The sequence below is a fragment of the Euprymna scolopes genome, chromosome 27 (genome assembly GCF_053919585.1).
Source record: "Euprymna scolopes isolate OS-2025 chromosome 27, ASM5391958v1, whole genome shotgun sequence".
Lineage (NCBI taxonomy): Eukaryota > Metazoa > Mollusca > Cephalopoda > Sepiida > Sepiolidae > Euprymna > Euprymna scolopes.
The window spans coordinates 94,336,141-94,350,349 of NC_136508.1; the positions used below are offsets into that span (position 1 = coordinate 94,336,141).

At 36.6% G+C, this 14,209-nt stretch overlaps 1 protein-coding gene across 2 annotated transcripts in view; it reads right to left on the reverse strand.

Annotated features, from left to right (window-relative positions):
- Window positions 1-1,904: 1,904 nt before the first annotated feature.
- The window catches only part of LOC145249008 (palmitoyltransferase ZDHHC23-like), a 48,006-nt gene continuing 35,701 nt past the window's right edge, over window positions 1,905-14,209 (reverse strand). For both annotated transcript variants that reach the window (XM_080110867.1, XM_080110868.1), the window contains 3 exons: window positions 12,935-13,046; window positions 11,378-11,554; window positions 1,905-3,183 (listed from right to left, as the gene is read on the reverse strand). In XM_080110867.1, the coding sequence (XP_079966993.1) occupies window positions 2,931-3,183; window positions 11,378-11,554; window positions 12,935-13,046 (542 nt within the window). In that variant the 3' untranslated portion in view covers window positions 1,905-2,930. The remainder of the gene's footprint in view (window positions 3,184-11,377; window positions 11,555-12,934; window positions 13,047-14,209) is intronic.

Here is a 14,209-nt window from a genome sequence, read left to right on the forward strand (position 1 = left end):
TTATTTCAAAATGTTTTTGTCTTAGTCAACGAGAGTTATCTCCCTTAGATAATCCGTCTCTAAAACAGCAGCACCCTGAAAGGTCTAAAGCGGGAGGTTCGAAGGTCCACAGGCAAAATATAACAAATTGGGGGTCTACAATGATATTTTGGGGGTCCATGAATAAAACCCAACCCCTAATGGTTTTAATTATTAAAAATTTTATTTCTACTGTAATTTTTGTTTGGCGTGAAAAAAACTGAAGTAGACATTCAAATGAATTTTCAAAAAATATTCCATAGAATTAACTTGAAAGCAAAAAAAAAATTTTTTAAAGTGATAGGAGCTGATTTTAAATATGTGCCTCAGGTAGTCGGTTCTTTTCCTATTACATTGTCTATCTGATCTTCATCCTTCCATACTATGGCCACAAAAAGAAAAAGGGATCCATAGGTAAAAAAAAAAAAAAGGTTGTGAACCACTGGTTTAAAGTTACATCGACAAAAACTTAGAACAACAGTTAAGATGAGATCAATAGTCGGAATATTATTGATCCTGATCCCAAAATTACGTGACCTAAACTTTCTTTTCTATCCCAAATATTTGTTGGAGTTTTGGTCTGTACTCAATTTAACAATTACTAGCAGGGAGACTCGACGTTGCCGGGATTGAATGAACAAATATTTCATACTCCCATATTTTTATTGTCATCTAAATCGGTGAAATCGCCCATTTTTCAATCTATCGATGGCCTACTCCAGTTGAGGACCCATCACACACCAAGAGGAAGCTTCACATGCCTCCCAACAATATCCATTGCACTGTAGAGAATCTACTGTTGATTTTATAAAATTATTTTTTATATATATATTGGCTTGAATTAAAGTTTAAAATGCAAAAGTCAAGTATCATGTTCAATTGTGCTTTAAGCAGAAATATTCATTTTGAACATGCCCCTGTAATATCAAAGAACTAATGTTGATTTTATAGGCCGGGTTTTTCTGCTTGTGCAGTAATAAAACTTTTCAAATGCACTTATGATGTTAGGCTGTGTAAAGTGTTAACTTTGGTTAAAATCACCTGTTCCTTCTGTTTTCCCCCCCCCCCCCCCCAAATTATTAATACTTATCAAAGACATTCTAATACAAAACCTATTTAAGAACACTGCCAAATACATATAGTACACTTGTGTGAAATTTCATAACAATCTGTCCAGCCGTTACAGAGTCTATAGGGAACAAATTCACACACAAAGCATAAAGTTCCTTTTATATGATAGTAGAAATTACTATTTCAGGTTGAAGAATAGAAAACTAAAATTCAGATAGTTATGAAAAGTTCCTGAGTGATGACGACATCTCAGAATGGACTTTTTTTTTTTTAACATCTGAATGTGATGAGATTTAATTAACAGATGAATCACACAGCTTCTCAACTCATAAACACCTAGGAAGTCTATGTACGTACGTAAGTACGTATACAAGATGCACCCATGACCATTATTTGTTCCCCTTCGATTTCTATTAGAAATTCATAAACTGATAAATTCTTTTTGCATATCTGAGGAAAATGAGTGATGGTTTATGGGCGGCCAAACAGACTATGGAATTGTCTATGTCTGCATTCACTCATTCTACCCTGGTGCCTCTCCCCGTGACATAAATACACCCGACAATCATCTAAATCCTGAGAATATGATGACTATTACTATTATAAAAAGATATATTTTTAAAAAATGGAATAACTATAAACAGGTAATACACTATCATCTTTATCATGTTATATCATTTTCTCAATATATAATTGTATAGTCTTATGAGATGTGTACGTATTGTGCGTTTGTTTACACATGTTTTGAAGTTATACAAAAAATAAAATAAAATTTTACTTGTAAGGGAGACAATCGTTTTTCTATTCTTCCAAAATAATATAAGTTTTTCCCTCCTAGACATTTTTTTTTTTTTTCGTAATTGAAAACGGTTTCTATATTAACAGTTGCCTGGGCAAGGCTAAATTTCTTTGTTTTTCTTTTTTTTTTTTTTTTAATTAACCATAGCAAAGTATGTTAGTTTGAATGCAAATAACAGATGAAAATTGGATAGTCAGAATCAAAGTTTGATCTGCCAACTTAAATGCTATTTGTGTTTGACTTTGAAAATCTCAGAAGATTATTTCAATTTCAAAAAGAAATCAGAGCTGATAATAAGGTATGTCCATTCAGTTTTAGCATTTAATGATTAAAATGTAATGAAACTTAAAAAATATTGTTTGTTTGTTTGTATAATTTATATGCCTTTTCAGTCTAGGCATTTACTGATTAAAATGTTGTTTGTTTGTTTGTTCATATAATTTATATCTATGATGCATAAAGCATTTGAAGATACACCAGCAGACCAGATGGATTCTTGTCCTGCAATGTGGCAAGACACAAAAAAGTCGACAATAAAGATGAACTATAGTCAATTGAAGAAAAGGAAATTAATATTCTTCAGAGTCTTACTAACTGTGCTTGAGTCGCAGCAGTGAACACTCCAATATCTATGTATCAAGTGTTAGCTTTGCGGGTGTGTCTTGTGTAGTTTTTTACTTTTAGCTGGACACACACACACACAGACAACTTTGCTTTCATATAACAGATCAGCAGTTATCAACGTGTTGTTTAAAATTTTTAGCTTTGTCTTGTGACACATCAACTCTTTACAATTTAATGTATACATTCAACTTAACAAAAGTTGCTATTTCACCCACAGCTGGAGTGAGCAATTGGCTGTGGAAGGTCCATTAATTTCATAATCGTATCTTATAACTGCATATAAGAGAACCGATAGAATTTGAATTCGACATGACCAATTACAGAGTCCACGACGATATCCATTAAACTAATCGCTGCACCCTGTTTTATTGTTTTGTGTCGTAAAACTGACAATCCAATCAAAAGAAAAAGTCACTGACTAGACGGGAATTTTGGGAGAAATACTCCGAGAAGGCTTAAAGATGAATTCCATCCAGTTCTTTCTAAGGCCCCTGTTGTGAACATTGTTGTAGGCGTAGAGTCCGATGCAGGACTTTCCGTTCATAGTTGCTCGATGCAATTCCTGGGAGGTGACGTTCTGGCTGATGAATAGAATTTGCTGTACAAATGCCAAGAGAATAATTGAAGTGCTCGCTATCACGTAACAGGCCGTTACAAAACTGATTGATGTCCTGAAAGTAGAGAAATGAAAAACATATATAATATAGCATAAAATTAAAACGAAAGATGAGCAATAAAAGTTATATATAAATTTATCATCAGAACAATAAGGAAAATTTAAGGGGAAAATGGATGGATGGGTTATTTAAGCAGCATATCAACCTTTGTGGGTCATTTAATGCTGAGGAGGTTATTTTGTTATGTTTGTTTGTTGTTTATTAGGTAATTTGATTTTGTTATATAATCTTGTTTCTCTTAGGAATTTCAGGATATTGCCAGGGTCCACTCTGTGAAAAAGATCTTTTAGACTACCTTCACGGTAGTACCTCATTCATAACTGCTGGAGATCCACGCAGTCTATCAGGATATGTTTCACCGTGTAAAGCTCATGACATGACACACAGAATGGGGCCTCTTCGCCTTTTAACAGGTACGAGTGAGTGATCCTGGTGTGCCCTATTTGAAGTCTTGTCATTACTGTTTCTTCTCTTCTTGTCTTCTCCCAGCTAGAGGTCCCACCCTCCGTTCTTTTCCCGAGGTTGGGCTTCACCTGCTGGAGCTTGTTATTCTTGCAGGCATTCCATGACTCCTGCCACTTGGAAGTGATGCATTTGTTGATTAGTGGTTTGTAATCAGTGTGAGGTACTTTTGTATTGCTGATATTCATTTTTAAAGATTTTTTTTGCTGCTGTATCAGCTTTTTCGTTGCCTTTGAGTCCCATGTGGCTGGGAATCCAGCAGAATACAATGTCAGTGTTTTTGGAAATGGAGATGATTCCTTCCAGGAGGTTTATGATTAAGGGGTTGTTCAAGTTTTTGTTATTTAATGACGTTAAGACTGAAAATGAATCAGATAATATTAAGTATTTGTTTGACTTGGTTTTTTGGATGATGTCTAAAGCTAGGTCTATGGCTGTTGATTCAGCACTGAAAATTGAGCAGTTGTCTGGGAGACGTTTTTGTAGTATAATGTTGTTAGATATGGCTGCACTTCCAGCTTTGTTTAGTTCTTTGGAGCCATCTGTGTAGATGTGTGTCCAGTTTTGATATTGTTCTAATATATTATTGAAGTTATTTGTATAAGTTAGGGGATGTGTGTTGGATTTAGAAGATTTTGTTACATTCTTGAGTTTTAAATTTCCCGATGGCTGTTTAATTAGCCAAGGTGGAGATTTTGGTTTAAGGGAAACATGGATTTCTGTGGTATCTATTTGGGCTTTTATACGTAGGCTGTATGGTTTAATAATATTTTCTCTCCCATTGAAGAAGTTTGTGTATTGTGGGTGGAAAACACAATTGTTTGCAGGGTTTGATGGACATGATGAGAGTTTTAAGCAGTACTGAAGGGCTAGTTTTTTCCGTCTAAGTGTCATTGGAGGTTCATTAGACTTGGTGTATATGTGATGTACTTCTGGCCGTGTTCGTCGCTCCCAGCTCACAGGACCATAGATGCAACCCAGCAGGGCTACATTCTTACTTGTCTAGTGGTGGACCCCTCAAGGGTGACCAGACTCTCACTGGTCACTGGAAAATATCTCTCTGCTGCTCAGGGCACGTGAAATGTGCATGACCCTAAGTCCGTGTGACAACATTGTCGATTTCGGTCGTCACTCTGGCTTCGTGCTGGATCCAGTCTATTTCTTTCATCATCTGGCGTCAGGGCATACCTGAAATAAACTGGATCTTCATTCAGGCCGGCAATCGAGAAAGAAAGAAAAACTCTGGAACATTTTTATATAACGAAACAAAATAATTATTCATAAATCGTTTTACACTTGTTTAGTCGAGTTCTTTGATTCAAGCTTCATGATGCAGGTTGCATACTTAAGTTCCACTAATCAATTTCCCAGCTAAGAACAAGAGCTTTTCAACTTAGCTCTTATGAGGGTCCCCCCCCCCACCAGGCGAGGTGAGAGCGATGTGGACGCCTCGAATGCCAGTCAGTAAAAAAAGGACTCTGGACACTCTCTGCCTTCCGCCTCTTCACTTCCACCTTCGCCACCCTGTGTGCCTCTTCTAGAGTGTCTGGGCAGCTCTTCAGCATCTCCATTTTGGCCGTCTCATCTCGCAATGCATCTACCATTGCGTCGATTAACATTGCCTGCGTGGTAGCCATGTTCCGGTGCTCCGCAACCGGATATGCGAAGACTGCCAGTTCCTGCATGCGGTTGACCAGACCATCTACATCCTCCCCGGTGGCCATCTTTATTCGGGATAGCTCTCTTACTGCTTGGACCATCGTCTTTTCACCGGCAAACTTCCTCTTTAACCGTTCACGAAAATCGGTCCATGCTATGTCTGGGTTATCTTCTATGCACTTGCATATAAACTTCGAGGCCAACAAAACCATCTCCCTATCTGTAAGACCATATACTAGTCTCTTTTTCTCTACTATCGCTATCTATTCCCCTACTCCCTTCGCATCTCCTCCATACGAGGGTATACTTATCCCCCACAGTGGTCGTTCCATGGTCATCTGTAGCTCTACGGTCTCTACTGATCCCTCACCCACTGACTGGTTTGCTTCGCTTTCTCCCTGAGAGACCATCGCCTTTCCCACTCATGCTCTTTCTACCACCCAGCAACAAAACTACTGTCAACTCCGTGCAAAGTTGAAATTCAAAATTCTAAACACAGACCGAGCACCAAAACTGAGCAAAGAATGAAAAGGGGACCAAAAGGTGACTTACCCTGTCTCTTACTGTCTGCTCCTTCTGCTGTCTTCTGCCGCTAGGTGGCTGTTTACGCAAGCTGGCCCAGACCTTATAGTCGATTGACTATAGTCCGTGGTCTGGCTATGTTCTCAGAGTATCTTAAAAAAAATAGAAACGGTGTACTTTTCTTCCGTTCGTTTTCTTTTTTTTTTTTCAATTTTCCTTCCTTTCTCTCACAGGGAGATTTTGTGTTTTCGAGAGAGAAAAAAAAATATTTGTGTGCCCATGGAAATTCGTTCGCACGTCTCTTAACGAAACGAGATATCCTGGTCACGGCACCAAACTGTAACCCCCTCCAGTGCAGCTCAGCTCAGGTGCATAGGCTCGTGATTGAAATGCATCCGTAGCCGATACCTGTGGCGTTACCCGTGGTTTCGTCTAGTGGTCGAATTCATCTTCGCCGTTGTCATCGGTCGCTCTCCGGTTCCGCTTTCAAATCACCTTCCAACCGTCACCTGGGCTATCGGAGAAATATATTGCATTCACAACGGCATTCCAATCAAAGAAAAGAAAGTCAAAACTTAATTGGTTTTCTTAACATAGAATTGATTATTGTCTTCGACTTTACAAATAATAGTTACACACTGGCCTAGTCATGCAACTTAGGGGGCTGGCAGTTTTGTTTCTTTTACCAAGTTCTCCGTTCTTCATCTACCGTCAGTCCACGGAAAGGGATCAACGGAAAAAGAGCCGACCCCAATTAGCCAAGTGTCTTGTTTTTATCAAATCAGTAATTCCTCCTTCCACCTTTTTGGAGTCACTCTTTCTCTCTTTCCCTCTCTTTGTTTCCCTGATTTCTACTCCTCCTTTCGGCTTTATCTATCCCCATTTTTAACCCTCATTGCACTGAGGTGTTCCTTATCATGTAATTAGGAGCTATTAGTCACCTCCAGGTCGACCAATGCCTGGCAGCAACCCCTCACCCCCAATTCCCACCCCAAGCTGTCAGCTTAAGAATCTCTGGATTTCTTCATATCACTCAACAGAGGGTCTAAAAACAACCTTTTCGTTGTTAACGGATATACAATAGCAATAAGATAAGAACAATTATTTGTTTTTTTTCTTTCTGACAAAATCCCATAGACATTTCTGTTTAAAACAACATCAAACCATCATCATCATCATCATTAGAATTCAGCCGTGCAAATTCCTCTGAATTCGTGTCGACTAGCAAGGTCACTCGGCATCGCTCGGTCCGCATCATGTCACATCTAGGCTTTCCACTGGTGAAGTGGTGAAGGCTCCGAGAACCAGTCTTAAGCCTTGGTGGTGTATTGTGTTTAGTTCTTTTATATATGATTATCTGGTTGCCCCATATATGAAGCATCCATAATCCGGCTTGGATCTTATTAAGGAACGGTATAGTTTAAGTAGTGTGGTTTTGTCATCGCCCCAGTCAGTGTGGGCTAGGACTTTGATCAGTTTAATGACCTTGTGACATTTTATTTGTAGATTTTTTATGTGAGGTATGAAGGTCAGTTTCCTGTCGTATATTAAGCCCAGGTACTTGTGTTGTTCAACGACAGGGATGATATTGTTATCCAGTTTTAGGATGGGATCATGGCGAGTTCTTTGGAGTTTACAGAAATGGACGCATTTTGTTTTTTCTTTTGAGAAGTTAAAACCATTTTCTGTGGCCCATTCATTTATTTTATTTCGACAAAGTCGCAGTTTTCGTTCAGTTGTGGTTATGTATTTTGATCGGTAGCAGATGAGTAAGTCGTCCACGTATAGGGCACAGTTAGTACCAGGGTTCATGTTTTCAATGATTTTATTTTTATGTTAAAAAGGGTGACGGATAAGATGCTACCATGAGGTACCCCTATTTCTTGTTCTTTTTGGGCTGAGCGTGTGTTGCCTAGTCTTACTTGGAAGTGTCTATTATTTAAGAGATTGCAAATGAATTCTGGCATTCTGTCCCTAAATCCAAGTTTTTATTGGTCTTGTGGGGTTCTTTTGGGATCTGTTTATTTTTTATTTTTTCTGTCGTAGGGGTTGTTTCTATGGATGCTGTTGTTTGGAGTTTAATAGGTTTTTGTGGTAGAGTTTTAGTTTGGGGATTTTGTTTTATTTCGGTTATATTCTTTAAAAAATCTTTACTTTCTGTGATGGTTTGTTTCATGTTTTTTTTTTTAAATCTTCTATTAGTTCTCTCATTTCGTTGAGTAATTTCATGAATACTTCAATTTGGGTGTTTGAGGGATTTGTTTTTGTTGTATTATTATTTGGTTCAAGGTTAGGCTGTGTATTCCTTTTTTTTATCTCAGACTGTTTTGTGTTTTCTGCTAGTTTACGGGCTTCTTGGAAACTTATGTTTTTGGTGTATTTTATTCTGAGAGTTTCTTTTTCTTTTTTCCATTTTTCGCATTCCTTTGAGTTTGCGCTATGATTTTGATGGCAATTGACGCATTTTGGTGCGTTTTGACAATCAGTATGTGTTTCTTTGTCTCCGCATCTCATGCAAGTTGGTGGCCGTGTACATCGATCTTTATGGTGCCCGTATCGTTGACAATTGTGACACCTGAAAGAGCTTGGTATGTAAATTTCAGTGTTTATTTTTTCATATCCTATTTTTATGTTGTTAGGTATTTGAGGAGTATCAAATGTTAATATGTAAGTATTTGAGTCTATGATTTCGCCGGATCTTGTTTTTATCTGAATTCTTTTGATATCAATGACGTTTTGATTTTTAAGATTATTTTTGTTTCTTCTAAGGGGCACAGGGCTAGTTCGAGGCACCTGATTACAACTTTGCTAGTGTTCAATGTTCTGTGGGGGTAGGTTTTTATTTTTCAATCATCGAAAAGTTTCCATTTGTAAATTTCAGTTGTTTGTTTCTGGTTTGTTATTTCGATTAACAGTGTGCCATTTTTTTGTTTTTTTTTTACAGTTTTTGGTTTGATTCCTTTTGATAATATTCTTTCTATTTTGAAAGGAGACATTTTTGTTATTTGTTCTTCAATTGTTTCTATTACAAGAAATCTCGGGAAGGTTTGTTTGTTTATTTCAGTTTCTGAGTCTGAGCTAGTCAGATCAGAAACTTCTGAATAACTTCTTTTTTGAAGCTTATAGTGGGCCATTTTTGTAGTTCGTAATTTTTCTTCTATCGTGCTCCACACCCACCCCGGAGCCCTATATGGGTGGTGTTGGGGGGGGTACCCATTCGCCCCAACAGCAATAGGGATAAACAGGAAGTATACTCGTCTTGTTGGTTGACCTAAGCACCTGCAGTTCATCAATTTTTACTAAAAAATTTTTTTTTTTAGCAAGAATATTTGTTTTTCAGTCATGATAAGTCCATTTGTCCAGCAAGTTGATTGACCCATGAGCCACCGCTTTCTAAATCTGTATATTGTAAAAAGGTGGGGAGTGCGAGTGGATTTTCTTGTTATGTTAGTCAGATTTAGAGCTTGACGTGACCAGCCGATTGATTGGATCGGGCCCATCCAACTGCCCGTCTAGCCCAAAGTGGAGTGTTGCAACTTATACCTTTGTTTTCCCTAGGTATCAGTTACTCAGCCACCAGGATCCCTTTCCTAGGCATTACAGGTTGCCATCCACGGCCAACAGGTGCCCCCATTGAGAGGTTTTTACTCTCTGCAGGGGGGCAGTCAGTGTATTCTTATGCCCCATCGACGGGGTTGGGTAGTAGGGATAGAAAAGGAAAGGAGAGTGGAAAGGAGGGGGGGGGGTTGTTTTTGTTTTTATTTTTGCAGAACATAATTAAGTTTTACAAAGGAGAATAGAAAACAAAAACAGAAAATCGATGTAGGTGCATTTCGTCTCAGGAAGCCAATAGACAGCCTGATCTGGTAGCACCAGGAAAAAACTGGATTTAGCCTGCTTATGACTTGGGGCCCAGATCACAGTGTAGTATCTGTTCTGATGTTACACTTCACCTTTTTCTGTCTTCAGTCAGTGGAGGAGAAATCCTTCATGACTGAGTCCATTTTTATTTTTGTTCCTATCCAGAGTGCCCCTTTTTGGGGAGCTGGATTTTCTCTACATTAAAAACCAACCTTGTGTTTAACTCTGCCCTCGTGGGGAGGCAAGTAAATAGGAACAATGGTTGGTGAGCTGAAACATGGAGGCTATGCTTGTCAACTTTGGTGTTCTACTACTCAGCTGCAGAATACTGCGTAGCGGCATGGGATTGTTCTACCTATGCTACAAAGGTCAATGATGAGCTCAACAAGGCATGCAGGACAATTACCAGCAAGCTGAAATCGACCATCTGTCTACAAGATGTCCGGAATTGCTCCACCTCAGATTCATCGAGAGACGATAGCGAAAGCAGAGCATGACAAGCAGAGCAACGACAATCGCCATCCCCGAAAACTTGGCACACCAAACAGGCATTGTAATGTACAACTTTTAAATAAAATATTTTATATCTAACAAAAAAAGTTATCGTGGATAATTTTCAAAGTCAGGCCCAAATAGTCTTTAAGCTGACAAAGCAGACTTTGTTTTTGACCAGCCAATTTCGTTTGTTATTGTTATACTAGGTTATTATTAGAGCTAGGACAACAGCATATTCTTTTCATTGTTTTGACTCTCGAGAGTGTATCCGTTGATATCATATGCTTTTATATTGAGTTGTGGTTCTCGGTTGATTAACTGTGTCTAACTGTATCGGATATACACTCTATAGCCAAAACAATGAAAAGAATATGCTGTGGTCATAGCCCTAGTTATTATGTGTTATACTATGGTATTTTGAACTATACTATGTTAATGTACTTAGCTACAATTTGTGTTTTTTTAAAGTCAAATGACCGCTATTAAGAAACATTTTTAAATAATCGCCTAAAAATAAAAGTCAGCAAGAGAAATAACTCATTTTAAATTGAAGAATATAATAGGAGTTGTCTACCTTAAGTTTAAAAAATGTGCAAACAAATTAAAATTGACTTCACCACCACATCAGGTCGTAGGTATGCTTAGTATGACCTTTCCCACCCAGTTTTATCTTGAATTGTGAGCTTGTCCGATGACAAAATTAAATATTTATCTGATTTTGCTGAAGTTTTTCTTGTTTTGGTTTCAAAGCAATTAATTTTCAGCGAGTTAATGCTTGTTTCCCAAGCAACTTTTTTTAACGTTTCGTAAGGACAGAAAATGCGATGAATATGCATAAAAATGATTTTTTTTTTGAAGGTCGTGACCGAAAACAGTTTCCGTATGAATAGTTGTCCCAACAGGGCTATGTCATTATTTTCTTAAATAAACCGTGGCAAAGTACATTAGCATAATGTCAATAACATGATACAACAATAAAGAATGAAAATTGGCTAGTCAGACTCAAAGTTTGATTTATTAGTTTAGATGCTACTTGGGTCTGACTTTTAAAATTTAGATAAAAAAATAAAAATTGCTTCTGTCTACTGCAAAAAAATTGTTTCTGTTTACATAAAAAAATGACTTGCCTAAATGCAAATAAAAATTACTTTCTGAATTTGCGTCACACATAGTTAAAAGTAAAACTCACTGAAAATCACTGTAGAGAAATCGGCAGTCATTCGGCCAGAGGATCCAATTGTAGTAGATTTCCGGCGTGCATACAGTTGTGAGTGTCAGATGGGAACCGTAAATGCCACAGAAGATGAAGAGAATCATCGACACCAGAAAAGGACGATGGTTATTAGCACCGATGCAATTGTCAATCCTGTAAAAAAAAACAAAAAAAAAACAATAACATCAGATACAGTAAAGTGATTTTAATTGTTATATGTTGGTACATTTTTAAACTTGAGGTAGACAACTCCGATTACTTTCTCCAATTTAAGAGGAGTTATCCCCTTTGCTGATTTTTTTAATGTTTTATATCAGCAATCATCATTATTGTAATAAATTGCAGCAATGTATGTTTTATTGCTAATAATATTGTACAACAATAACAAATGGAAATTGGCTCATCAGAAGAAGAGTATGATTTGTCAGCTTAAATGCTATTTGGGTCTGACTTTGAACATCCAACAAGATATTTTTTTGTTAAATAACATGATACAACAATAACAAATAGCATGTGTATGCATAGAGCATACACATTATGTCGAACTACACCTGCCAAGGTCCAATTTTACAATTTTGAATCTTAAGCAACTATTTTTTACAGCTAAAAACAAATCAATTTTGTTCCACAGGTCCAAATACCCCATATATCAAGTTTTAAAATTTTTCTTCAATTTTCACCCCAAACAAGGCACAGTGCCACTTTGAAGTAGAGGGCTACTATCGGGGACGTAAATTGCAGGGGTATTATTAAAGGAGATATCAGTTCACATTACACTTGAACTTCTGCATGTCAGTACAGTTGGAAAAGCAGAATCCCAGAAGGGAGTTCCAAAGTCTAGCAGTTCTGAGAAAGAAACTATTGGAGTAGAAGGTTTTTTTACACCTAGGGGTTTCTACTGTGAAGGTGTGGGATTTAGCTACTTGTCGAATTTGTCGGGGATATTCACGTCGAGGGGGTACAAGTGCTTGTAGTTCATCAGAGCATTCACCATTAAAGTACTTGTAGAACAGGCAGAGGGATGCAACATTTCATCGATGGGACAGAGGCTAAAGCCTAGATAACAGGTTGGTGACTCTCTTTTGAACCCTGTCCAGGAAAAAGAGACAAGTAGCAGATGCACCAGCTCAAATATGACAACAGTACTTCATACATGGGTGAATGGTGGCCTTATAGAGGTTCAGGCGTAAGTATTTTTCTACTACAGTAGAGAGAGCCCACCTTCTTTGCAGCAGCCTTGGCAATGTTCTCAATGTATCTATTCCAGTTTATGTTCCCGGTAAACGTTAGACAGAGGAATTTAAAGGAAGTACTTTCGGGTAATGTGTTCTTGTGTCAGTGCGATGAATAACTCAACTTTATATACGTGTAGTAAACATGGTATAACAATAACAAATGGAAATTTGCTAGGTAGAAGCAAAGTTTGATTTGTCAACTTAAATGCTATTTGGGCCTGACTTTGAAAAATCTGACCGGATAACTTTATTTGTTAGGTGATAAAATATTGCAGAAGAAGAAAATGTTGACAAATACCAAACACAGTGATGATCTCGGACTCCAATGCAAGAATTACAGACATAGCAGTGCCCGGTCCGAGGCGGCCTTTGTAGGTTGCAGAAACCACACCAGGTTATCAAATAATGACCTGAAAAAGAAAAAAAATACAGAAAAAAGAAACATAAGATTAATAATGTAGTCATGCCATCAAAAATATACATATACATTTTTTATGGCTTTCCAAAAACTTTAATAGTCATCTGGAAGAAAACGTTTTTTTTTTCTTGTTTACAAATAATATTAGGAGCGACGTTCCAAAATTAATGCCTCCTATTTTTTTTTATTCTACCCGAATGGGTCAGGAAGGTTTGCAAATTGCATTGTTATGATGACTGAACTTATGCATTCATGACCTGAAAGTTTTATTTCGCTGTTGCAGATATTGACGATGTAAGAATCTAAGAAAACAATATGTCATGGATGTCCATCAGAAGCAGAGACATGTTATTAAATTTCTGACAAAAGTGCATTAAGAATGGTGGTGACTATGTAGAAAAATAAATTCTGGAGTACAAAAAGGTCGTTTATTTTAATGGTACTACTCCTGTTTTCATGACTCTTCAGCTTTTTTAGTTAAAAAATAGGAAGCTTAAAATTCCTTAAATTATATATTTTTTTAAATTTTATTTTGTTTAAAACAAAATCTTCCACTGCTGGTAGTAATAATAATAATAAATAAATAAATATTTATGGATTTAAATATCCAATAAAATTAAAAAACATATGCACACTTAAAATGTGTTTTTACTTTTGAAAAAATATATGCACAATAAAAATGGGTTTTTATTTTTGAAAAAACATATGCACAATAAAAATGTGTTCTTGCATTTGAAAAAACATATACACATTAAAATGTGTTTTTACTTTTGAAAAAACATAGGCACACTTAAAATGTGTTTTTATGTTTGCAAAATACACATGCACACTTAAAATGTGTGTTATGTTTGAAAAAACATTCACACTTAAAATGTGTTTTTGTTTGAAAAGACATATGCACACTAAAAATGTGTTTTTACTTTTGAAAAAACATATACACACTAAAAATGTATTTTTATGTTTAAATAAACATATGTACACTAAAAATGTGTTTTTACTTTTGAAAAAACATATGCACACTAAAAATGTATTTTTATGTTTAAATAAACATATGTACACTAAAAATGTGTTTTTACTTTTGAAAAAACATATGCACACTAAAAATGTATTTTTATGTTTAAATAAACATATGTACACTTAAAATGGGTTTTTACT